Below are 26,363 nucleotides of genomic sequence, written 5' to 3'. Positions count from 1 at the left end.
CTTCGTCAGGACGTGCTGCTTTACAGGTGTTGGGCACATATAAATGCCTTTCTCACCTGTTGACTAATTATTAATCCAGTTTGCTGGCGTCATTGAATTTGATTTTCTCATTGCTCAGGAAGTATCCATCGGCAACGGAGAAATGGTTTGTAAAAACAAAATCAGTGAGATTATCCATAAAAAACGAAACGCAAAAACCTTTGAACGATTTCTTGAGAGGTTCACAGGAATGTATTGAGGTTGAATTCGTTGTTCAAACCCATCGGTGCTAGGGTGTTCAATCTATACACCCACATTTTTGCTTTTTGTAGGAGTATAGTATCAAAGTCTCACCTCCTTGGGGGCAGTTTTAGTGCATATATGGCTTTTACTTTTAGACCTGTTGTTTGGCCGTCATGGGCCTCCGCAAAGTGCATGGCTAGAGGACTATCCTTTTCTTTTTTCTTTATATCGTTTAAATGTTCCCCGATTCTGATCCTTAGTTGTCTTTTTGTTTTCCCAATATAGTATTTCTGGCATGGACATTCTAGTTGGTATATTACTTTGCTGGTTTCACAGTTAATGAAATGGTTAATACTGTAGGTTTTGGTGCCTTCCGTATTTTTGAACGTATTTGTTTTGTCCACCAGTGGGCACATCCTGCATCTACCACAGGGGAACATTCCTCTCGGTTTATTATATCCTTGATTTGACCGTTTCGGTCTGAATTCTGAGCTCACTAGCGCATCTTTTAAATTTGCTGCTCTTCGCACTGTCAGAAGAGGTCTCGGACCTACTATTTTGGTTAGGGTTGGGCATAGTTCGAGGATGTTCCAGTGTTTTGTCATGATAGATCTCAATTTTTCCCATCCCGAGCCGAATTTGGTGATCATTCTTGTGTAGTTTTTATCTTTATTCAGGTCATCTTCCCTGGGTTTATCTCCCAGTAATTCGGTTCTTGTTTTTTCATTTGCTTTTGTTTTACTTTTTCTTAGGGTCCTGTGTGGGTATCCTCATTCCCTAAATCCTTTATATAGAGCTTTGGATTCATTGGCATAATCTATTGATTTAGTGCAGTTTCTTTTAATTCTTAGAAATTGGCCAGTTGGAATCCCTCGTTTTAACGGTGTTGGGTGATGACTTGTGGCGTTCAGCAGTATTTGCTGCTGTCGGTTTGCGAAAAGTTTTAGTCACTATTTGACCACCACAGACCCATCCACTGTCGAATCAAGACAGGTCTATGAAATATACAAAATAGCAACATGTAGGATCTGTAACCTATTTAGATATCTATGTAACTTGTATAGAGCTCAAGGCGATGCTGATATGATCACTCATCGTTATAAAATGAAAACACTTTAGATACACTTGAGTATCTAGATCCTAAACCGCAAATAAACATTCACAATCAGGAGAGATACGTGTACAGCCAATCAAGGGTCCATATATCCAACCAACTACTAATCATAGTCAGTTTCACTAGCCATCAGTTTTTAGTTAGTTGACAGCAAGTTGTCAGCTGTGTGTACTCTATTTATTGCTATTTTGATTAGAATAAAAGTTTTTTCTTAAAAATCATAACTGTGGTTTGTCCACATCTTGAACTGCCTCCGCTTGAAAGACAATTCGAACCTTTTGCTTTTTTGATGTATATTTTGGTTACTGACGGGATAGACAAACCTATTGAAAGGGTAATCTAAAGAGCTGTATATCTCCAGGAGTGAAACAACCCAGTATTACAATCATGGCTCCTATAAGCCTAAGCATTTTGGAAAGTTGCACTACAACAAACTTTTCACTTGGTCTGCAGGATCGACCGGGAGTGTTTTCTGGTGATTCGCATCCTTGGTAGTATTCTATGGGACAAATCCTGTTTTTTTCCGGTCCGGTCTGGATCAACATATGGTCCTAAACACTATCAAGGGTCAGATCTCAGTGATTCTTTTTCAAAGACCACTTGCCTCTCACTTCTTAGTGAAGGCCTTTGTACAGGGTACTGCACATATTGTTCCACTTGTGCGTTTCCCAGTGACAGTGTGGGATCTTAACCTGGTTCTGTCGTTACTTTAGAAACCCCCATCAGTGATATTTCCCAGTCTTCTCTCACTCACAAGTTTGCCTTTCTAATTGCCATCACCTCTGCGAGGCGAGTCTCTGAGTTGGTGGCCTTGACCTGTAAGGACCCCATTTTTGTGGGGAAAATGTTCTTCTGGTCCTCTTTTCTCGCAAAGGTGGTTTTACTCCTTCCATTGTAATTCCATCTCTTTGCCCTGCTCCACCACGTTCCGAGGAGTTTTCCCTCTGCTATATGGATGTGGTACGTGTTGCTCGAGTGTACCACAGACAGTACCACGTCCTCTCGGTTACAGCTCCCTTTTGCCCCTTTTGACCTGTCCTTTACGTGGGCCTGTTAGTGCATTGTTTGCTGTGCTGCCCAATCCTCAGTTGGATTGGTTTTGGATGTCCCTATGTACCTAAATTACATAGCGTGTTCCTTGTGTTAGGCTTTTAAAAGAAGATATCATTTTAATGAAGAGGGCATTAAAATATATGTAAACCCTAACAATTAAATTATCTTTGTCAAAGATACCATTGAAACATTCTGTTGTCTGTTCAATAAGTGCAAACATACACATTGATCTTGTCAGAAAGTCGGAGCAGTACTGTGTCTTGTGCACAATTCCTATGTTATCCCCAGGAAGGTAATTAGCCCTCCCACTTCTTATCTTAGGACTAAACAGTTAATAAGGCTTTCTATTGTAGGGTGGAAGAGTGGGTGTGTCTAGTAGTTTAGCAAAAGAAAATTGGGCAGGACTGACAACCCTCCGCAATCACTTCTCAAAAGGTTTGTGTGTTTTCAGCCCACAATAGGTCACAGGATTTGAGTGCAATTATGACATATGCACAGGTATTTTTGTTCATTTATCGTGTCTTAACAGGGACGAAACATGTGGAAATGTGCACGTATTTCAGAGATGTACTGTATTTTTTTTTTGCCTTGGCATACACTTTATATTCTGGTCAACATGCCACAAAATGTATCAGTCTCAAACGCAAAACTAAAAATGTTCTCCTTTCCATTTACGGTAAAAAAAGATAAAGATTTAAAGTGTATGCTACCTCAAAAGTTTAGATCTTATATATGTGTGTTTATGCATACAGTTGTTTTAAAAATCTAGCCTCTAATGTTATTTATTCTATTGCTGTAGAAAAGTTGATGATCCTGACATTTTCCCTGGGTTCCTGGTTCAAACTGACCACGCCATGCATTGAAGCCAATCCGTGCTAGCATTTTCAGTTCGCTGGGATCGCTGCTGGGAGGTATAGGATGCAGTACTGGAATTTCCCGATCTCGTCTGGTCACTGGTCACTATTGCGGCCACTGACTTCTTGTCATACCAACATGCCTCTCTTTTTTTTGTAACCTACTGCAAATGCAATCACCTTGTGATTACTGTTGCCCAACCGTATTGGAGGTGGGAGTGTTTTACGGACACATCCGCCAGTGCATCCCTTTGGCTAACAAATATAAAAGAACAAACGTTAAACCCATGTGGCTAAATCCAAGAGTAAAAAAACATATAAGGAAAAAAAACTGGCCTTTAAAAATTATAAGATGGAAGGGACAATACTGGCATTTTAGAGGTACAAGGAAGGCAATAAAAGCTGTAAAAGCACAATCTGGGCAGCTAAAATAGAATTCAACAATCATATTGCTGTAGTTGGTAAAATTAATCCTCCAAAAATTCTTCAAATATATCAGTAGTAAAAAGGTAAGTAAAGAACACATAGTCCCTATAAAAGATGAGCACAGTGGGGGCGTGGTTTGCGCATGGAGCCGAGCGGATGTGCCTAGCTTTGGCTCCGTCTTCCACCCCGAGCAATCTCAACTAAATACCACTTTTTACAACCTGATTTTATCCAGCAACAACCCTCATCCACCTCCGCATACCATGGGCAGAACCCCACGCCGTAAAGATTCGACTAAACAATTTAGTTAAGGGCACCCTCAAGCGCATGTGGACCCAGACGGCTTCCTCACCTGATGACTTGGCGGGCCGTTCCTCCAGAGGCCGCGGCCTAGGTGAGGCCTTGCCACCCTCCGGAGTTCCGCCTGCGACCCAGGCTCCCTCGCTGGCCTTTTCCTCAGCATCCCAAGACTCGGACCAGGGCTCGGAGATGTCAGTAGCGATGCTGGCCAAAACTCTACCGAGTAAGTCGGATTTGGCCGCGATGTTCTCCCGCCTCGAACACTCGCTAAAGTCCGAAATTTCCTCAGTAAAGGCGGAAGTGACCCATGTTCTACACAGGGTGGAGGAGGCTGAGACCAGACTAGATGCCCATGCCCAGGCAATTCAAGAACTGCGGGCCTGCAGTACCACAGCACAGATGAACATCTGTTATACAAGCTAGAGGACCAGGAGAACCGGAACCGCCGTAATAACTTACGTGTCCAGGGCCTACCTGAGGCTACACGCGATGCAGGTTTGAGAGACACGCTCCGCGGCATCTTTAATGGCCTCCTAGGCACACCGGGCACTCCGTCCTCGACTGGGAGCAGGTGAGCAACCCAGAGATATCATTGTGAGATTCCATTACTTCACAGATAAGGCCTAAGTGTCGGATCGCCTCAAGAGTACCGCTGACGTGGACTTTGATGGATGCCAAACTACGCATCTTCCCTGACCTGGCTGTGGAGACCCTCTCCAGACGGCGAGCCCTGAAACCCCTGCTCAACCTGATGCAAGATCACGACATCACCTACCGTTGGGGATTCCCGGCCTGCTTGATTGGCTCCCGTGAAGGTCATTGCGCGGTTCTACGATTCCCTGAAGATCTACCAGGTTTTTGTGAGAAATTAGGAATCACACCTCCCGCTCTCCCTGGATGGGCCGATGCAATGCCTGGCTGGGCCCCGCTACCTATCTCGCAAATGGCAGCCATCACCTAAACCTCCCGGCGGCAATCGGTGGCCCGTTCCTCCCAGGCGGATACCCCGTGATCTACACCAGCTCGTCAGCATGACGATATGCTATACAGCCCCTGGGGCTATACGCTCTTTATTGTTTCTTAATTTTTACAGTTTTTTCTTATATGTTTTTTGATCCTGGACGTTGTCACCATCACCCCTGACTGGCAACGGGTGTTCAGCCCTCCTGTTTCCCGCTTTCTCTCCTCCATTCGAATGGAACTGCCTATGTTTTTCTGCTGAACACTCATGAGTCTGGTGGAGTAGACAACCCGTGCGTTACAGCAATACAGCCCCAGGGCTGAGCTCCCTTTCACTCGTTTACCTGGTTGGTCGCACATAGCGACTTATGTGTTAGCAGAGTGGTATTTCATATCATATTCTTGTTATGTTTAAACTTTATATGATAAGAGGATTACTCGGGGGGGTGGGGGGTGGGGGTGCCAGTTACTGGGTACTGGGCTTGGTTGCAGAGATGGTAACGATACTGTCAATGCTGCTTGGGCCATGCCCTACACCCCCCACTAGGCGGCCTCTCACGTGGTCTACTTTAGATCATGTAACATGACCTCAGTTCCGTGCTCGGCACACTTACTGTGGCGGTATGCCAACATGTTGTTATGTGTTTACTGTGTACCCTCCCCCCCCTTTGCCCGCCCCTGTCCTCCCACTTTCCTCTTTGGGGAACCCCCCCATGGTCTGGGCCTAGAAGCCACTTTGGTAGCTACCCTTCAAAGTCCATGATGGCGTCCCTACGTATGGTAACTTATAATGTCAGGGGTCTTAACGCTCTGGCTAAAAGGCATCAAGTTCTCACTGAGTTACATAGACTGCAAGCAGACATGGTCTTTCTACAAGAGACCCATATCGTCCATGATTGCACGGAGGGTCGGTATTTGTTTCTTCATGTTGAGTTATATGGTGTTGCATACACTCTGCGAACGTTTATTGTCCGAACTCCTCTCCAGCGCCCTACTTCAGAAAAATACTAGGCAAACTACGGAGCTTCCACACGGGCCATCTGATAGTCTCTGGGGATTTTAACTTTTGTATGGACCCCTCAGTGGATACCTCCACTGGCCTGGCACGTAATCCCAAATCCCATCTAAACACTGTACGCAGGGCACTACACCACCTACAACTGGCAGATGTGTGGAGAATACCGTCCCAACATCCATGGCATATCCTCTCTTACCACTGCATATGCTGATTACATTTTATTTTACGTGCGGGACCCCAGGATTTCCCTCCCACACATATTGTCTGAATTGCGCACATACGGAGAAATGTCCAATTTTAAGATCTTGAATATAACGGTAAAGGGAGCCGACTGTAGCAGCGTAACCCCTCACTTCCCCTTTCTGTGGTGACAGGACAGCTTGCGCTCCCTAGGCATCTACCTCACCCCCAAACTCTCAGATCTGTACAACTTTAACTACATTCCCTTGCTTAATTCGCTGAAACTAGACCTAACCACTTACTCCCTACGCTCCATGTCCTGTCTGGGCCGAATGAACACCCTTAAAATGATGATATTATACAAAGTTCTATTCCATTTCCAAATGCTACCTATTAACCTACCACTGACTTACCTAGACACACTCCGTTCACTACTCTCGAAATACTTATGGCAACGAAGGAGACCCAGAATCGCATACTCTGTTTTAACCAGACACCAAAGTAAAGGGGGGCCTAAATATGCCCGATTTTAAATTGTATCACAAGGCGGCACAATTGGCTAGATTGGTGGATTGGACGTACCATACCTCGCAAAAGGGATGGGTACAATTAGAATGTGACCTGAGTACCTCCAAGCTATCCCATTGTATATGGACCCCCCTCAGAGAGGAACTTGTCACCTATGACCTCTCCACTCACCATGGCCACATTGGCAACCTGGGATCGCTTACACAAATTGCAAGGGTGGCCTTACAACTCTGTGTTATTACCTCTGACGGGTTCAGATTACTTTCTTCCGGGAAAGTCTGATCCGCTCTTTTTAACTTGGACAGGTACGGATTTGCTTACGCTTGGAAGATGTTCTCCAAGGAACTATGCTTCGTCCTCTTCCATCCCTACGGAACAAATGGGGCACACACCCAATGGATTTTTGGAGACATAGACAATTGCAACATTTTGTCCAGTCCCTTATGCGTACACGCCAACATTTCCTGCCCTTTACATCCCTCCTAGGGTCAACCACACCCACACGTCACGGTCTCTCTGTCACCTATAAGATCCTTGCCAGTATCACAGCAGACTCGCCTCCACCTTCCTTCCCTGGTTAAATGAGAACAAGAACTACGGCATCCCTTACTTCCCTCTCAGCGTGCTAAACTGCTGCAAATGTGTTCCTCTGTGTCACCAGATAGCTACATGATGGAAGTTAATTTTAAGCTCATGGCCAGATGGTATCAGGTTCCCACCGCACTGCACGCTATGTGCAGTGAAAACTCCCCCCTGTGTTTTGGCGCTTATGTGGCTCGGCTGGCACATTTGTTCACCTATGGTGGGAACGCCCACTCATACAGCAGTACTGGAAAGAAATCACCAGTTACATAACCTCTATTAGTAGTATCACAACACCATTAGACCCATGGCTCTGCCTTTTCCACCTTAACCCCCTCTCGGCCCGTTCGTATAAAAAGACGGTGGTCCCCTTCATGCTTAACGCAGCCAAGGCCCTTATTCCAAAACATTGGCGATCCCCCCGAATACCCACCATTGCGGAATGGTTGACTCGCGTGGATGATTTGAGATTGATGGAAGAACGGCATCACTCTCACAAAGATGACTATAGTTCTTACTACACACCTTGGGCAGGATGGTTACATTTTAAGACCACTGATGATTATATTGCCCTTATGTCCACAGAACCTGCTGTACCATCTGGCCCCTTCCCCCCAAACCAAACTGCACTGTTAAACTCAAAAATCGGGTGTCTCCCTTGCAATACCCCAACTGGGACATGTATATATGTATGTTTATTAGTTTGCTATTATAATATGCTGAAAACTTTTTATGAACAACACCCAGATCAGGGGAAACCCTCGTTCCCCATCCCCCCTTGTAGGACCCACTTTCCCAACCCCTATCCCCATGCTTCTGATGCCATATTCGATATGTATGTATTAGCTATTGTCTTCATGTCATATGTTATGTGTTATCTGTTTGAAAAGCTCAATAATCATTTAATGAAAAAAAAAAAGATGAGCACAGGAAGTTGATCACAAATGACAGGGAAAAGCAGAGGTATTAAATACATTCTTCTCCTCAGAATATACTAATGAAAAAGATGGGTTTAATGAACAAAACAATAATTCTGATGACCGTGTACTTGTTACAGGAACATGTCCAGACAGTATTGATAAATGGCTTGTTTTCTTAATGGTCTAGGTTTGTGAGTGGTGTGTCCCAGGGGTTTGTCCTGGAGCCAATGCTGTTTAATCCTTTTTATTAACAATACAGGGGTTGGCATTAATATTTCTGTTTCAGTGTTTTCTAATGATACAAAAATATGCAGGGTAATACATTTGATATAGGACATAGCAAATATGCATGTAAGCTACTTATTAGGGGGAGCCCCAGTTTGGAAATCAGAGATGAAGAAAGATTTGGGGGTACACCACAGACTTTGCAATAGCATGCAATGCCAAGTAGCAGCTAACAAAGCTAGCTGACTACTATCATGCATATAAAGGGTATTTAATCTAGAGAAAAATCCATAATTCTAACACTTTACAAAGCACTTAATCTCGAGTATGTGGTTCAGTTTTGCTTACCAATCCACAGGAAAGGTGTCCTTGAACTTAAGCCTAGAGAAGGGCAGCAAAATTAATAAGGAGACTGAAGGACCTAAGCTACGAGGATAGAGTCAAATAATTAAACTTATTTGGTTTGGTCGGCAATGAGAATGGCCATATGTTAGAGGAGCTCCCACAATGTGGGAAGTATTTTATTAGCCTTTGCCACCACATCTGCATCCATGGGGTAGATTGGTCTCATCATGTTGAGACATTGAATGCCTCTCACGGTTCCCTGCCTGGGCCTATGGAGATTCCCTGCTTCTTTTCTTAGGGAAGTGGAAGAGGTGGTTACCCAGAAGACCTGGACCTCATGACCATGATCCAGAAGATGTCCAAGATGTTGGACCTTCACAGCATTGTGACTGATATTGAGGAGTTATCAGCAGCTATTTCTGACCTCAGTAATGATTTGCATGCAATGTCAACCCATTTGGTGGCTGTAAAAGAAGTTGGAGGTTGCCACAAATCGGCTATAAGGTATTCTCGATTGGCCACAGCTTGGCATAATTGCCATTTACTTGAGCTTCAGTGACAGGTAGAGGATCTTGACAATTTAAGATAAATTAAGGCAACTGGACTTGCTGTATTTTTCTTGAAGATTGTTCACTGGTCATCCGACAAGCTTTCTCAATTCAGAATGACTTTTACAAAAATTATCTGGGAATAAATCTGTTAATCATAACCAGCATGGGGTCAGTGACCTCATTGAGGTAAGGTGTTGATTGCATTTGCATAATTGGAGCAAGCAGGTGTTATTAACCCGCCCAGAGAGAGGTGCTAAAACAGCATTGTATGTGGCACACAATAGATGTCTCACCACCCCACCCCTTTTCAAGCTTGGCTTCTCCATTTTTACATAAATGGCCTCTTTGGCATGTTTTTTAAACCGGTCGTCCTCCCTTTCTAGGATGCATACTTGAGTGTCTTCAATGAAGTAACCTTTATCCTTTAGATGTAGGTACACTGCTGTATCCTGACCAAAGGGTTTAGCTCTTCTATGCTGTGCCATACGCTGGTGTAACTGCTGTTTTGTTTCACCAACATACAATACTGAACACTTCTCACTGCACTGTACTGCGTACGCAGTGTTGTTCATCTTGCGTTTTGGCGTTGGGTCTTTTGGATGAACCAGTTGTTGCCTCAGTATATTGCTGGATTTAAAGCAGACAGGGATTTGATGTTTATTAAAAATCTTTCTGAGTTTCTCAGACACCCCATCTACATATGAGGTGACCATATTCTTCTGTTTGAAATGCTTTTCACTCTCACTGGTAGTCTTGGTGTTCTTTCCTCTTCTTTCTGTTTTGAGTAAGGCCCAGGCTGGATAGCTGTAAGTTTTAAGGGCCCCTCTGACGTGTTTGAATTCCATTGTTTTGGCCTCTGTGCTGGCGGGAATTTTCTCTGCCCGGTGGTGTAGAGTCCTGATGACTCCCAGTTTTTGGTCTTGAGAGGGTAGGAGTCAAATAGCAGGTACTGGTCCATGGGTGTTGGTTTTCTGTAGACCTCTTTCTCTTCCGTTCATTGAAAGACACAGGAATAAGATCGAAGACCATGTACCGTAGGGTAATATCACCACCTGCAGGAGAAGGATGTTAGGCACAAAACAAAGACAGCCTAAGGGCTGCCTCTGCTGGTGGCCAAACCCCCCACCTGCAGACAAGTCTCCAGTTTTTTGCCTACCGTCAAGAGTTCTGGAGAACATGTCGCGGTTATACGAAGACTCCACAAAACAGCTTACCGCTGAGACCGCCATTAGGTCATTGAAACAAGGAAGGAGACCAATAGAGGACTACGTCGCCGAGTTCACCAGGTGGTCCAGGGAGACTGAATGGACTGACGTTAGTTTACGCAACCAGTTTAGACTGGGCCTTTCAGAAGCTCTAAAAGATGAACTCGCCCGTGCTGATCTACCTCCTACCCTAGAAGAGATCATCCAAAGAGCCATCTCCGTAGATCGAAGATTGCGTGAGAGAAGAACCGAACGGGTCTCTGGTTATTACCACTCACCCACTCCAAGGAGTTCTCCCCCAGCAGACGAGCCAATGGAGGTTGGAGCCATCCGAGGTCCCCTGTCCCAGTCGGAGAGGATCCGACGAAGGGAGAAGCACCTCTGCCTTTATTGCGCATCCCCAAGACATACGGTCTCAAGCTGTCCGCAGGCAAATCCCAAGGCCGAAGGTAACCTACATCCCATCTGTAAGCTCACCCCTACCATTACGCAACCCCATGCTTACATCTTTCTCCCTTTGACCTTGCAGTGGGATCAAGAGAGGATCGTAACTGACGCGATGATCGACACAGGTGCATGTGGTAGTTTCATCGACAAGAAACTCGTTGATCAAAATAAAATACCTCTTGTTAAACGAACCACTCCGTTGTCTGTCAGTTTCTTGGATGGGTCTAAGGCACCTTCGGGTCCGATCTGCTACCAGACCCAACCCTTGCTAGTCTCCTGTGGCAACAACCACACCGAATTCCTTTCACTGGAGGTCATCTCCTCCCCGGTTTTCCCCATCGTACTAGGGTTACCATGGCTCAAGCTCCATCAACCTACCTTCTTGTGGAGCGAACAGACTCTCAAACTGCGGTCTGATTATTGCACGGAGACTTGCTACCCGGTTACGCCACTCTTATCCATCACCGACATCGATGCCCCACCTCAGTACAAAGACTTCGCTGAGGTCTTCAGTGTGCGGTTGGCGGAGGCCCTACCTCCACACAGGCCATATGACTGCCCTATAGACCTAATCCCAGGAAGCCCTATCCCCACTGGCAGGATATACCACCTGTCTGAACCTGAACTGCTCCACCTCAAGACCTATCTGGAGGACAACCTTAAGAAGGGGTTCATCCGATCTTCCACCTCACCAGCCAGTGCGGGAATCTTCTTCGTAAAGAACAAGGACGGCTCACTCAGGCCCATTATCGACTATAGGGCTCTCAACAAGGTCACAGTAAAAAATCGATACCCTCTCCCGTTAATACCTGAGCTTATCGAGAGGCTACATGATGCCAGAATCTTTACCAAACTCGATCTACGTGGGGCATACAACCTTATTAGAGTCCGCCAGGGAGACGAGTGGAAGACTGCTTTCAAAACAAGATACGGCCTTTTTGAATATACCGTTATGCCCTTCGGACTGTGTAATGCCCCTGCAACCTTCCAACATCTAATAAACGATATCTTCCGAGACCTCCTCGACATCTGTGTCGTCATATATCTAGACGACATTCTCATCTACTCCAAGGACATAGAGACCCACAGAAAACATGTCAGATGGATCCTTTCCCGTCTCAAGGCCCACTCACTATACGTCAAGCTATCCAAATGTGTCTTTGAACAAAGCACTATAGCCTTTCTGGGATACGTTATATCTCCCCTGGGCATAAAGATGGATCAAACAAAGATAGACTGTATTGTGAAGTGGCCAGTACCAAAAACCAGAAAGGCCCTGCAACGCTTCCTCGGCTTCTATAATTATTACAGGAAGTTTATACGCAGTTTCTCTTCTATCGTCAAGCCCCTGACTGCTCTCACGGGTGCCAACACAACCTTCTCCTGGTCTTCCGAAGCCGAGAAGGCCTTCACTACCCTGAAGCAAAGTTTCACCTCGGCCCCCATCCTGCAGTTGCCGAATCCAGAGTACCATTATGTCCTAGAAGTCGATGCCTCTCATGTCGCCGTGGGAGGAGTGTTATCACAACGTATGGGCCTCGACACTCCCCTGCACCCCATGGCTTTCTTCTCCAGAACCCTCACAGCCGCAGAAACTAACTACCCTATCGGGGAGAAGGAACTCCTTGCTATTAAGGTTGCACTAGAGACCTGGAGACACTTACTAGAGGGAACAAGATATCCATTCACGATCTTCACAGACCATCGAAATCTTCAGTTTCTCAAGACCTGCAAAACCCTCTCGGGGAGACAAGTCAGATGGAGTTTGTTCTTTGACCGTTTTGATTTTATTATTTCTTACCGTCCTGGTACCTGTAACGGCAAAGCTGATTCACTGTCTCGAATTCATGAAGAAGATCCAGTGACGCCCTCACCTTCTCCAATTATTTCTGCGTCCAAGTTTCTCGGCTCTACCATACCCTTCAAGGAACAAATCAGAAACAGCCTTCCCACTAGCTTAGATTCTCTACCTCCGGGACTCACCACCGACGAGGAAGGATTCGTCTACAAGGATAGTAGGATGTACGTTCCTCCCACCATGCAACCCACAGTCCTACAACTACTCCATGATGCCCCACTAGCGGGTCATCCTGGTTACATCAAGACCCTCGAATTGATCAAAAGGCACTGCTGGTGGCCCCGCATGAAAGACACTGTCCTAGACTATGTCACCACCTGCGAGAGATGTCTAACGTGCAAACATGAAAGAAGACCCCCATATGGGTTATTAGCTTCTATAGACATACCTAACCGACCCTGGGAAGTCATTTCCATGGATTTCATCGTGGAGCTGCCCAACTCAAAAGGTCACAACACCATCATGGTAACGGTAGACGTCCTTACTAAGATGGCTCATTTCATTCCCCTCAGAAAACTCCCCTCATCAAAGGAGACCGCTGACTGCTTCGTCTCACAGATCCTCAGACTCCATGGGCTCCCATCCACGATCGTATCAGATCGCGGCACCCAGTTCGTCTCTAGATTCTGGAGGGCACTCTGTTCCTCCCTACAAATAGACCACCAGCTTTCTACAGCGTACCACCCACAGACCAATGGCCAGACGGAAAGGGTCAATCAATGTCTTGAACAGTACTTAAGATGCTATACAACCCACCTACAAGACGACTGGTATGACCTACTACCACTAGCGGAATTTGCTTTCAACAATACGACCAGTTCTTCTACTAAGCAGACACCATTTTTCTCGAACTACGGCTTCCACCCGACCTACTTACCAAATGACTTTCTTCCTCCTAACGTGCCGTCGGCCGAGGACTACCTGAAGAAAATCTCCAAAATCAGAATACTGCTCCAAGATAACCTAAAGCGTGCTCAAGAACAACAGAAACGCTTTTATGATCTAAGACGACGGGCACCACCCACCTACCAGGTAGGAGAAAAGGTCTGGCTCTCCACTAAAAACTTGAGGCTGAAGGTTCCTTCTAAGAAGCTGGGGAGACAGTTCATTGGACCTTACGTGATCGACAAGGTGATCAACCCCAATGCAGTCCGTCTAGTGTTGCCCCCTGATCTGCGAGTCCACCCGTCATTCCACGTCTCGTTACTTAAACCATTCAGGCCTGATCCCTTCCCTGCCAGGTCTCCTCAGCCTGCACCCCCCGTGGAGGTACAGGGGGAGATAGAGTATGAGGTTGAAGAGGTTCTCGACTCCAGAAGACGGGGTAGGACCCTGCAATACCTCATCCGATGGAAGGGATATGGTCCTCAGGAAGACTCTTGGGAGAGTGATCGGGACGTACACGCTCCCCTGCTGAAGAGGAAGTTCCATAGCAGGTATCCGTCCAAGCCGTCATCTACTTGGAACCCCGGAGGGCTTCCCTTGAGGAGGGGGTCCTGTAATATCCCTCGGGTTCTTGGCTCCTCCCGACTGCGTTCCAGGCTGGGGCGCATCGGCTGTGGTGAACGCCGCTCTCCTCCTCCCCCTTGACGGAAGTGTAGATGCGTTCCACGCTGGAACGCGGAAGTAGCCCACGGCCGCGTGACGTCACGGCCGCGGGCTATTTAAACTTGCCAAAGATGCTGTGGGGTGTTCGATGATTGGGATCATAGCCCATACACCCCACAGGAACCTCACCAGCCGCCTCGAACCTCTCCTCACGGATGGAACAGCTCCCCAGCAGCCAGCATCCACTGCACTTCTCTTGGAGGAATCAGATTGCACCTACCAGCAAACTGCAAGTATCTACAAGCTATCTTGAAAATATCTTGGCTCACACACGCTGCCCTCTGGTGGAGACTTTGGGTATCGCCTCTCTCATTCTTTTCAATACTATACCCAGTTATGCTGTATGAAGGGGAGATTTGCTGTTATCTGTCATAGAGACTTTACCATTCGCTTATACCTCAATTCCAGATAGGATTGCCATCATCAGGGATTGGGTTATTATTCTTTATTCCATCAAAAGTTATTACCGATTACTATTTAGCGGTTCATGATGACTTAATCCCCTACTCTCCGTTTATGATTGAGAGAGCCGCCGGGGATTTAAGCCTGACAACCGCACTACACCCCAGTTGGAACCGCAGCTGTGATCCACCATACTATTCCAAGGCCGGGCCCTGACAGCTAGATGTTTGTGGACTCTTGTAGTCTCCCCTGTGTAGCCGGCGAGCACATGCAGACTCTGCCACGGTGGGTCGCCTGCAACGAGTCTGTTTCAATGGAGGGGCCTGTGGGTTTATCCCGGTGGGGTGCCTATGACTGGGGGTCTTGGCCTACCAGTCACAGTACTTCACACAGGCTGGCGGCGCCACGGCTACAGTCGGGGGCATTTTTTCCGCTATCCCTGCACATTGCACATTGCTATGCTTCCATGTGGGCTCCCTGAAGTCGTCACCTCCCGGGCTGGTGGTTGCTGTGTCGGAGTCCAAACGGTTTCCCCCTGGTATGGTAGGTAGGTATGTGGGGGTCTGCCTGGTGCTGTGCAGAGGGTATCTAGTAATACCCATCCTTGAGTTGGCATCCCTACCCGGAATATGGGTCCTCATGGTGGGAATGGCTGAAAGCTCCAGTCTGTGTATGGTACTGCAGGGGGCCGCGGGTTCCTCTCATGCAATGGCCCTCCTCCTCTTTTTGGTGGCCTTGTGTGCCAGGAGCAGGCTGTCGCGGCTGGTGACCCCGGTCTCCTGCGGTCTGGTGTGTAGGGTGGAACTGTGGGGGCCAGGATGTGGGCGGTCCGCGGCACTGGAGGTAGCAGCGCCACAGCCTCATGCTTCTGTTGCGGCCTGGTTTTAAGCCACGGCCAACCACATCACTTCTGGTTGGAATGGCGGATGGGGCAGTCCACGTGCTGCTGAGCATTGCTGGGACTTCAGGACAGCTGTGCTAGGGGCAGTGAGTTCTGCTGGGGTCCTCCTCTACCTGCTGCAGCCTGTGTGTTGGAGTCTGTGGGAGGTGGCCATGGACCACAGGGACAAACTGTCTGCGGTGCCTTGTGAGAGCTGTGGGCTTCCTTCAGAGGACGCTTCCCTTTCCCCTCTATGTGCGGCTTGTACGCCTGCGCCCCTTTCCCATTCGCCATTGCTCCCTTCGGGGTCCACGGTGGGGGTGGTCAGTACTGCGGTTGTCCTTAGAAGTGTTTTAGTCCACTATGGGCGGTTTTATGACTCGCATTGAATGCGCATTGAAGCAGAGGCCTCCTAGGAAGCGCACTCTGCCGTCGCTTTCCCCTGTTCTTTCGGGGGAGTCGAAAGAGGAGGGCATAATTTCTGCGGCGTTGACTTGCCCTGACCCTGGGGATTCTTTCCAGCCAGATTCGGGCACTGAGGATGAGTCGGCGGCCTCACTTATGGTTCAGGAGCGTGAATTGGTCTCTGCTCTGATCCTTTCGTTCAGGGAGATGCTCAATATAGAGGATGCTTTGGGTTTTTCTGTGCTGCCGCCAGTTCAGTTTGAGTCACATAAGAGTAGGCGTTCCACTAAAGTCTTCCCCTACATCTCCTTCTTTGATGATTTCATTTACAAGGAGTGGAAGCGACAGACTAAGTCTTTTCTCAGTGCCCAAGTGTTTCTCTGTTCGCTATCCCTTTGAGGAATCTTTTTTGACTAAGTGGACGTCTCCTCTGGCGGTGGATCCTCTGGTCTCGTGCTGAACAAAGCTACTGTCATTCCTGTGGAAGATTCTCTTTCCTTTCGGGATGCCACTGATAGGAAGGCGGAGGCTGTTTCGCTGACTATTTATTCCTTCTCAGGTGCTCTCATGCGTGTGGTTTTTGCCTCAGCCTTGGTCTCTCAGACCTTGACGGAATGGGCAGAGATGTTGTTCCAGGGCATTGACGAAGAAAGCGTTTCTCCCGCCTATGTGGAGCTGGTGGAACAGTTAGTGCAGGGCCTGAATTATGTTTGCAACTGGGCTTTGGATGCTGCACCGTTGGTGTCCAAACTGTCAGTGTCTGCGGTTACGCTTGGCTGGCTGCTTTGGTTTGTGCTGGTCGGCTGATCACGCTTCCAAGAAGGCTATGACTGAGCTTCCCTTTAATGGGGATCACTTGTTTGGATCTACGCTGGATGAGATCATTAAGGATCTGATGAGTAAGAGTACCTTTCTGCCTCAGGCTAGGAAGCCTAAGGAACAACGTCGGAAGCCCGGTCCTTCCTTCTCCAAGCCTTCCTCTTCCCAGGCTACCTATCGTCCCTGGCAACCTAAGTCTTCCAAACCCGCTTTCGCATGAAGGAATGACCCAATCTCTGGGTTCCAGGGTAGTGGGGATCATCTTTGGTTCTTTGCGGATCTTTGGTTGTCTCGCGTCTCTGACGCCTGGGTGCGGGAGCTGGTTTCTTCGGACTGCAAGATAGTTTCTGTCTCTTCCTGGGGACAGGTTTTTTCCTTCCAACATGCGCCTCTGTCCGCAACAAATCGTTTATCTTCACCGCACGGTGGCGGACCTCTTGTCTCAAGGGGTGATCGTTCCGTTGTCCTCCTCGGAGAGGTTCAAAGGATTTTATTCAAATCTGTTTACCATGCCCAAGAAAGAGGGGGTTTGGCCCATCCTGGATCTCAAAAGATTGTACACCTTTGTGCGGGTCCGCAGGTTTTGGATGGAATCTATCAGATCCACAGTGGGCGTGTTTCCATCAGGGGGATCTGCTGGCTTCCATCGACATCAAGGATGCCTACCTTTCATGTCTCCATTTGTCACTCCCATCAGCATTATCTTCAGTTTGCGGTGGGGAAGGAGCACTTCCAGTTTGTGGCTCTTCCTTTCGGTCTGGTGTTGGCCCCCTTGAGTGTTCACCAAGGTGTTGGCCCCAGTTATGGCATTGTTACACTGTCGGGTAATCTCGATTGTGGGGTATCTGGACGACCTTCTCTTGAAGGTGGAGTTGCATTCCTCCCTGGTGGCGGATCTTGCGGTCACCGTGCGGTCCTTGGAGGAGTTCAATTGGATTCTGAACTTCAGGAAGTCCTGTCTGGTGCCGTCCCCGGATCTGGAGTAATGTGGTCAAATTTTGGACACTGTTGGGTTTTCTTCCCTCCGGAAAAACTTCTGAAACTCCGCTCACACGTGAGGTTGTTACGGTCTCGTCGGTGGTCGACTATCCCCTTCTGCATGCAGGTGCTGGGCCTCACGGTAGTCTGGTGTCTTGGGCGACGAGAGTTTTCCTCATTTGGTCGCTTTGCCTTCTGCGCTGGGGAAGGCTCCTGGGCTCCTGCGCAGGGTTTTTGGTCGTTTGAGTCTCGTCTATCAATCAACGTGTTGGAGCTTTGGGCAATTCAGGTGTCTCTCCATCATTGGACGGGCTGTCTTCAGGGCCCGTCGGTTCAGGTTTACTCAGATGACGCCACGGCCCTGGCTTACATCAACCATCAAGGCGGCACAAGATGCGTGGCCGTTGCGCGGGAGGTGGCTGGGATTCTCTCCTGGGCGGAGGAGCATGTTACAGCTCTTTCCGCGGTGTACATTCCAGGAGTGGATAATTAGCAGGCCGACTATCTCAGTCACCAGTCGGTGGATCCGGGGGAGTGGTCATTGCACCTAGATCTTTCATCAGATCTGCCTTCACCGGTGGACGCCTTCTGGGGATCTCCTGGCATCTCGTCTCAACCGGAAGGTCGATCGGTTCATAGCCCGGGCCCAGGATCCTTGGGTGGAAGTGGTGGATGCCCTGGTGGTCTCGTGGGACCGTTAGTCTAATTTATGCCTTCCCTCCGCTGTATCTTTTGCCATGTCTTCTACACAGTATAGCGGTCGAAGGCATCCCCGTCATCCTTGTGACTCCAGATTAGCCGAATAGAGCGTGGTACGCGGATGTGGTTTGATTGGTCGTGGATGTTCCCTGGCGGCTGCAACTTCGTCCAATTCTTTTGTCCCAGAGCCCCTAGTGAAGCTTGCTAGGCGCGGCTGTTGAGAGCCAGGTGTTGAAGGACCGTGGTTTGTCAGATGCAGTTATTTCCACGATGCTCAGGGCTCGCAAGGCCTTGTGTCTCAAAAGATATACCATCGCACGTTGAAGGCATACTTTGCCTGGTGTGAGGCTGGGGATCTGTTTCCGCATTTTTCTCTGTGAGCAGAATTCTTGCGTTTCTGCAATGTGGAGTAGATCACGGTTTGGCCTTGAGCACGGTGAAGGGCTAAGTTTCTGACCTTTTTGTTTAGGGGGTTATACGTATTGTTCCCCCTGTTCGGTCTCCCTTAGCCACCTTGGGATCTGAATTTGGTGCTCTTTGGTTTGCAGGAGTCTCCCTTTGAGCCATTGAGGGAGATCCCGCTTTTGAGTTTGCCCGAAAAGGTGGCCTTTTTGGTGGCGATCACCTCCGTTTGCAGGGTTTCGGAGTTTGCGGCCTTGTCATGCAAGTCGCCGTTGTTGGTCCTTCATAGAGACAAGGTTGTCCTGTGTCCTTGGCTGTCCTTCCTGCCTAAGGTTGTTTCAGCGTTTCATCTGAATGAGGACATAGTCTTGCCTTCTCTATGTCCGAAGCCCGTTCATAGGAAGGAGAGAGCACTACAGTATTTGGATTTGGTTTGCGCTCTCCGTGTTTATTTGGATGCTACTGCTTCTTTCCGTGAGTCGGATTCCTTGTTTGCGATTTATGAAGGGCCCACAGGAGGGCCAGGCCGCGTCTTCAGCTACCATCTCTCGAAGCATTCGTAACACGATTTGTTCAGGTGTAAGCCTCCCTTTTCTGTTGCTGCCCATTCTACTAGAGCTGTTGGGGCATCTTGGGCTTTTCGTCATGGTGCCTCTGTTTCTTAGGTTTGTAAGGCCGCCACTTGGTCTTCTGTTTACATATTTGCCAAGTTTTATAAGGTGGATGTTTTGGCGTCTGTGGATGCTGGCTGGGAGCGGAAGGTTTTGCAGGCGGCCCTTTAGTGGTGTCTCTGTTGGAGAAATTGTTTTTTTGTGTCCAACCCTCGGCCTGTTTCTTCTTTGTGACGTCCCTATGGTACATGATCTTCGATCTGATTCCTGTGTCCTTCAATGAACGGAAGAGAAAACAGGATTTCTGTACTCACCGTAAAATCCTTTTCTCTCCGTTCATTAAAAGACACAGGTCCCGCCCTCCTTATTGGAGTGTATACTCCTAACTGCTTGTTACTTACTGGAGACTTGTCAGCAGGTGGTGGGTTTGGCCACCAGCAGAGGCCACCAGCAGAGGCCACCCCTAGGCTGTCTTTGTCTTTGTTTTGTGCCTAGCGTCCTTTTCCTGCAGGTGGCGATATTACCCTACTTTATATGATCTTCGATCTGATTCCTGTGTCCTTCAATGAACGGAGAGAGAAAATGATTTTACGGCGAGCACAAACATCCTATTATGTTCTTTCTTTCCTTTTTCCTCTTTTCTTTTTTCCCACTCTACCTTTCTCTCTCTTTTCTCTCTCTCTGAGCAAATGGCTGACAAAGAAGGCAGATTCCTCGTTAAAGGGGACCTTTACACTGGAAAAAACTAAACCTACCAATGTATCTATTTATGATGATTAATAATAACCTAATTATGTCAGGTGCAAAATGCTGTAATTTTTTATGTACTTACACTTGCAGAGCATTCACTTCCTGTTTTGAAAGGGCAAAAATGACGTTGGTGTGCCAAAGCGATGCACACTGGGATTGCCTCGTCACTGAAATGACATCTCGTTCATGAAAAAAAAAGAAAAATAATATGGCCGTGAGATTTCAATCTCGGTCATGTTTTTTTTTCTTCTTGCCAGAGTTGTGGCACATCGTCAAAAGGGGCTGTGGCCATGGAACCTAGTAAACTTAGTGAAGTTGCGCAGAGAATTACTCTCGATGGCAGATGAAATCCTGGGGAATTTTTTTCTTTGGTGACTTGGTTTATAAAAGAACACCAAGCAACTGCTAAGGGGGTTGATTGATCAGATTCGTGGTTTGGTACTCGTCCACACATAAGAGCTGCTGATATTCTTTTTATTCAGATTACATACATATTCAGATTATGTTCTGTATACCTAAAACCTCATCCAAGTGTTTCTTAAATTTATCAAAGCTATTGGCGTATACCATTATCTGGGGTAGGGAAATCCAAATTTTTACTGCTCTTAAAGTAAAAAAAAAAAACTTTACGTATTCTTAGAGTAAACCTCATGTTGTGGCCTTGTGTCATCTTTAGCGTTCTTAATGTAAACAGTTTATTCCCAATACTGCCATCCCCATTTATGAATTTGAAAATTGTAATCAAATCCCCGCTTAAGCGCCTCTTCTTTGAGGACAACACATTGAATTTCTGGAGGTGATCCTCATAAATGAGGCCCTCCATCCCCTTTAATAATTTTGTAGCCTTTCTCTGAACTTTCTCAAGTTCAAGGAACACAGACATATCTCCATTTCTAAAGATGTTTTGTAAGCAGCATGACCATGGAGTAGCTGGAAGAATACAAAGCTTTAGGTGCAGATCTTCATGGGAGGTGGTAATAGTTCTGACATACAGTATGTAGAAGGGATGCAGTGACCAATCAGGAAGACGTGCAGGACATAATGACCCGCCTCCCTGCTTTCTGATTGGCTAGGAAGCTGGCTTCACTTGTTGCTCGCCGCCTGGCTTCCTGACCAATCAGGAAGCCGGTGGCACGTCATGACCGGCCGCCCAGCTTTCTGATTGGCCGGGAAGCCAGCTCCATGCTCTGACCGGAAGTTCCGGTATTGGGATAGGTATCGGAGCCTTTGGGCTAGTACGAGTTCTCACCCAAATACTCGGTATTGGCACTGATATTAGTATCGGTGCATTCCTAGTATGTAGCTATTATAAATAGATCTTGTATGCTGTAAAGCATGGTTTAATATGTTGGTGCTATCTAAAATCTGGAAATATAATAAATATGGTTTTTGAGTTAGAGGATTGTTTACATGGTTTGCATTATTAGGGTCACACAGTGCTGACTATGGCTTAATCCAAGATTTATCACATAAAAAAATATAATTTTATTGCATAAAGTTGCAGCACCCGAGCAACCATTGCTTATCTAGTCTGATGTAGGGAAAAAACGATAGGTGCTACTTTCTTATAACTTACTGTAAGTTTTGGTTTTAAGCAATGTATAACAATAACCTTATTCCTGCTGATATTTACTGGACATCTGTACTTTTTATACCTGTTCATTATTTTTCCCTCTTTACCTTTACAGTGAAAACAGATTTTATTTTCCATCTCAGCCATCTTCATTAACAAATGCCTTTGGAAATCTGAGAGTGCTTTCACTTAATCACACAGGAATAACATGGAAAAAGGTAATTTTATAGAAGAAAATGAAAAGGGTATGATGGGGGATGTGTGTGCAGAAGAGTATGAGAGGGGGCAGTATGTGCAGAAGAGGAATGTGGGTTGTATGTGCAGGAGAGAAATGCTCATGGTAAAATGGCAGGCAGTATGTGCAGAAGAGTGTGGAAGGTATGGCAGTAAGTATCAGGTGCAGGAGAGAAGCGTCTGAGGAAATGAGTGTGGGCAGTGTGTGCAGGAGAGGATTGAAGAAGGTATCACCCTGATAGTACATGCTACAGAGGATTGCAGAGGGTATGACGGCATCAAGTATGTTCAGGAGAGACATGTATGGTGTGTGACGGTGTGCAGTATATAGAGGAGTAGAGTGCCAGAGGGTAATGCAGTAAGCAGTATGCTGAAGGAGAGGTTATAATGGCAGACAGACTGTGCAGAAAAGGAGTGCGGAAAGCATAATGGCAGGGAGTATAATTCAGAAAAGCGCCTCAGAGAACTGGTCCACCAAAGGGAGAACCCATTAGTGTGGTCACTGACTGTGTGCAGTGACTGAATTTGAGCTCTCCCTATATGCTCTTACAGAGTATGCAGTCTGTCTGCTGGTCTGCTGTAAATAGAAGTGTGTGTGCGGATATGGTTTGTTGTGAGTGGTCTCCGACGTCATGCCTGTTTTGTCTGTGTGCTGTGAGTGAGTGTGTGTTTGTGGTTCTGCTGTGTTTTGTGATTGCATCTACAGGCTGTCTGTTTGCTTTATGCAAGCTTGTTGTCTGTGACTGTGTGTGTGCTATATACTGTCACTGGGGTTGGCCCATACTTCCTGGGCATGCTATTCCACCATTTGCGTACTGCATTGAGGGCACAAGGTGTAAACCCAGATGAACCAAACAGGAGCTCCATTAATTCTTACACAATGTCCTTGGACCTGTCCCTTAACCCTTTCCCTGCCAATGACGTATGTCGTACTGAGGAACAAAAGTGTTCCCGGCTGGCCAAGGACGTATGACATACGGACCTGGCATTTACAGTTCTGCTATAAGGTCATGGTCGCTTTAGCGACCATGAGCTTATACTAGAACTGTTCCCCGGACTGTCCCCTTCAAATTAATAGCGGTCATCAGCGGCACACAAGCCGCTGATGACCGCTATTAACGAAAATACGCCCCCCCGCCGGCACCGCTGCCTGAAGCTGCTCCATGCAGGGATGAGAGACTCCATGGAGCTGCTGTCCCTCACTTGTAGGGTCTGTGACGGTGGGGATCCGATGAAAATTGGCCGGCGGGGGAGTGGAGGGGCGAGCAGCGGCTGGCCGCAATCCAGGATGGCCGACCGGTGTTCTGATCCTGTGAGTTTCCGGATGACATCGGCTCTGTAGCGTGGCCAAGCAGGGGATCGTTAAATATCATTGATATTTAACGATCCCTCTGTGCAGAGCAAACACCGGAGTGATCGTCTGATCACTCCGGTGTTTATAAATAACTGGGGACACATAGTACTATGTGTCCCCAGTTATGAATGAACAGGCTGTGATTTACATCACAGCCTGTTCATTCAAGAATTTATGAATGGGGAGTAGCACTCACTACAGAGACTCCTCCCTATTCATAAACTAATGATAGTAAGATATTTTTACTATCATTAGTTTCTGAATGAATGGGAAGCCTCTGTACTGAGTGCTTCCCATTCATTAAGTGCTGGGGCTGCAGAAAACCCCCCCAAACAGTAAACAAAAAAAATATTAAAAAATAAACAGAAAATGTAAAAAAAAAAGTGTAAAAAAAAAAAAATTAAAAAAAAGCACAACTCCTCCCTCCCCCCACATAATGTACACATATTGAGGTGTACGCTATGCACATGCGCTGCAGTGCGTTGTTAGAATGCATTGCAGTGCATGATTTGTTTATAAATCAAATCAGTGGGAAAAATTGCCGGTATCTGGAGCCTCTCATCCCTGCCTGGAGCCGCTACAGGCAGGGATCTGTGACTCCATGGATCCCCGCTGCTGTCCCCCGCTTGTAGGGGCTGTGGCAACGGGGATAAAAAAAAATCTCCAGCGGTAGGGGGGACGGACGCAGGAGCAAGCGTCGGCTGGCGGGGAGAAGCCACAAGTTTCAGGATGGCTGAGCGGTGAGGAGAACGGAGCCGCTGTCATCCTGTCAGTTTCCGGATCACAGCGGCTCTGTGCGTGGCCGAACGGAGGATCTATAAATATCATTGATATTTACCGATCCTCTCTGCAGCACAAACACTGGAGTGATCACTCCAGTGTTTGTAAATAACTGGGGACACATAGGGGGTTATTCACAAAGCTGCCGACTATTCGCTGTTCGGCTATTCACTTCATGCTTGTACAGCTGATTTCAGCCGTACACAGACTGAAATCAGCCGTACAACGGCTTGCTGCGGCTGGGTTCGAGTCGGCCGAAGTGCAGAAGGAGTTTGACTCATCTGATCCAACATCTGGATCGGCTTAGCCGAACCTCCGGCAGGTTACTTAAATTGATGCAACAGCTTTGGAGCAGGTTTGCAGATAGTAGTTGTGCTTCTCTTAAGGTGCCCGTACACTTTACAACCATCGCAAGACTTTAGTCTTGCGATGGTTGTAAAGTAATTTAAAAAACGTATGAACTGACCATCTTGGACAGGCAGATCGCACTTGGGCTTCTGAAGACCGCAATGCCGAACGGGCAGTGTGCGCATGCGCAAACCGGCCCGTTCGGCATTTGTCTCCCTAGCATCATTGAAACCAGCCGAAAATCGTAAGATTTTCGGCTGGTTTTCTAGCATGCTCCTTAGACAAAAGACGTGCGACCGTACAGCAGAAACGGTCACACCCCTTCATTCACACTGCACGATTCTCGTACGATCGCGGGATTTCCCGCGATTCTCGTACGAGAATCCTGCAGTGTATGGGCAACTTTACATTCATATATCATCCTCCAGCATAGACCTTGGATTCAGCTCTCGAGGTGCACTGACTGCAGTTACAAAGACCACATACCCTTCAAGGGGTCTATCTAACCATTAACATAGAACTAAAGTCAACCTTTTTTTTTTCGTTTTTGTTGCTGTCTGTGTCCCCTTTAGGAAGATTCACCATCTACATTTGTCCTGGTGACCGTTATCATTGAAAGTGAAAGAATTGTCACCAGGACAGGAATAGAGGGGAAATCTCAATGGGGAAGCTATTTCTGGTGATAACAAGGAATTTTCCTAACTTTGGAAGAATTTCCTCTCACTTCACTTTGTGACTTTTGGACAGGAAGAGAAATATCCCCAATGGGACACAGGTCGATTAAAAACTGACCTTACTCTCGCCACCATGACAAAACATGTTTTGGCTTTAGTTTCACTTTAATAATAGTTCTTAGAGGCTAAATCCAGACATGATTCCCCCTAAAGAAATTAATTATAAGTTCACACATCTCTCTACTGGGAAATAAATGCTGGGACAGCAAACCATAAAATTTTACGCTTTCAAAACTACAGTACAGCTCACCATAGACATTATAATCTTTGCACATTCTCCTTTAGGTTAACCTAAACTTTGCACTCAATTTGTATCCAGTTGGACTCTTGCACTACATCAACACCTAAAATACTTTTCTGTCTCATCCTCACAATACAAGAGATGTCTTCATGAGCCAGATGACTTCATAGATATCTTCTGCAACTGCACAAAAATCCAGAGTTCTTGGGAAAAAGTTGTGAACTGTATAGTTACAATAACTACATTATCCAATCAACTCCGCTTAAACACATGCCTGTTGGGACTGGTTGACGAATTCACCTCAACAGACGCTACAACTATTAGCTCTGTGTCACAATGCAGCTGCAGAGCTGCAGCTAAACTGTCACTTGTAATTCTACAAGCATGCGTGGACCTCTTCTGGTTCCATAAGCATGCAGGGCTGCGTTGTTATTTTTAGTCCTTCAGGCATGTGATATGTTCCTACCCTGCTTTTGCACTCCGAGCCTCCTTTGAGGTCCAGTACCCTGAGCCTGCCTCAGAGGCTCAGTACCCTGACCCAGCCTCTTCTGTGACTTAAACAGCCTCCTCTGGTTGCAGGCCTGTTATCTCCAAATTTAAACCTGTCCTTCCTGACTGTTAGTTTCTCTTTTGTGTCCGAGCCCGGTCTCTTTTGCGTCCGAGCCCGGTCTCTTTTGCGTCCGAGCCCGGTCTCTTTTGCGTCCGAGCCCGGTCTCTTTTGCGTCCGAGCCCGGCCTCTTTTGCGTCCGAGCCCGGC

General features: G+C 47.1%; 1 protein-coding gene across 1 annotated transcript in view; it reads left to right on the top strand.

Moving 5' to 3' along the window:
• The window catches only part of TBCE (tubulin folding cofactor E), a 203,695-nt gene that overhangs the window by 68,191 nt on the left and 109,141 nt on the right, over window positions 1–26,363 (top strand). The window contains exon 6 of the mRNA XM_018571352.1: window positions 22,031–22,133. Within this exon, the coding sequence (XP_018426854.1) occupies window positions 22,031–22,133 (103 nt within the window). The remainder of the gene's footprint in view (window positions 1–22,030; window positions 22,134–26,363) is intronic.

This window comes from Nanorana parkeri, unplaced genomic scaffold (genome assembly GCF_000935625.1).
Source record: "Nanorana parkeri isolate BGI_ZX_2015 unplaced genomic scaffold, ASM93562v1 scaffold1739, whole genome shotgun sequence".
NCBI lineage: Eukaryota > Metazoa > Chordata > Amphibia > Anura > Dicroglossidae > Nanorana > Nanorana parkeri.
The sequence above is the reverse complement of the archived record's forward strand: the minus strand, read 5'-3'. Positions and strand labels throughout refer to the sequence as shown.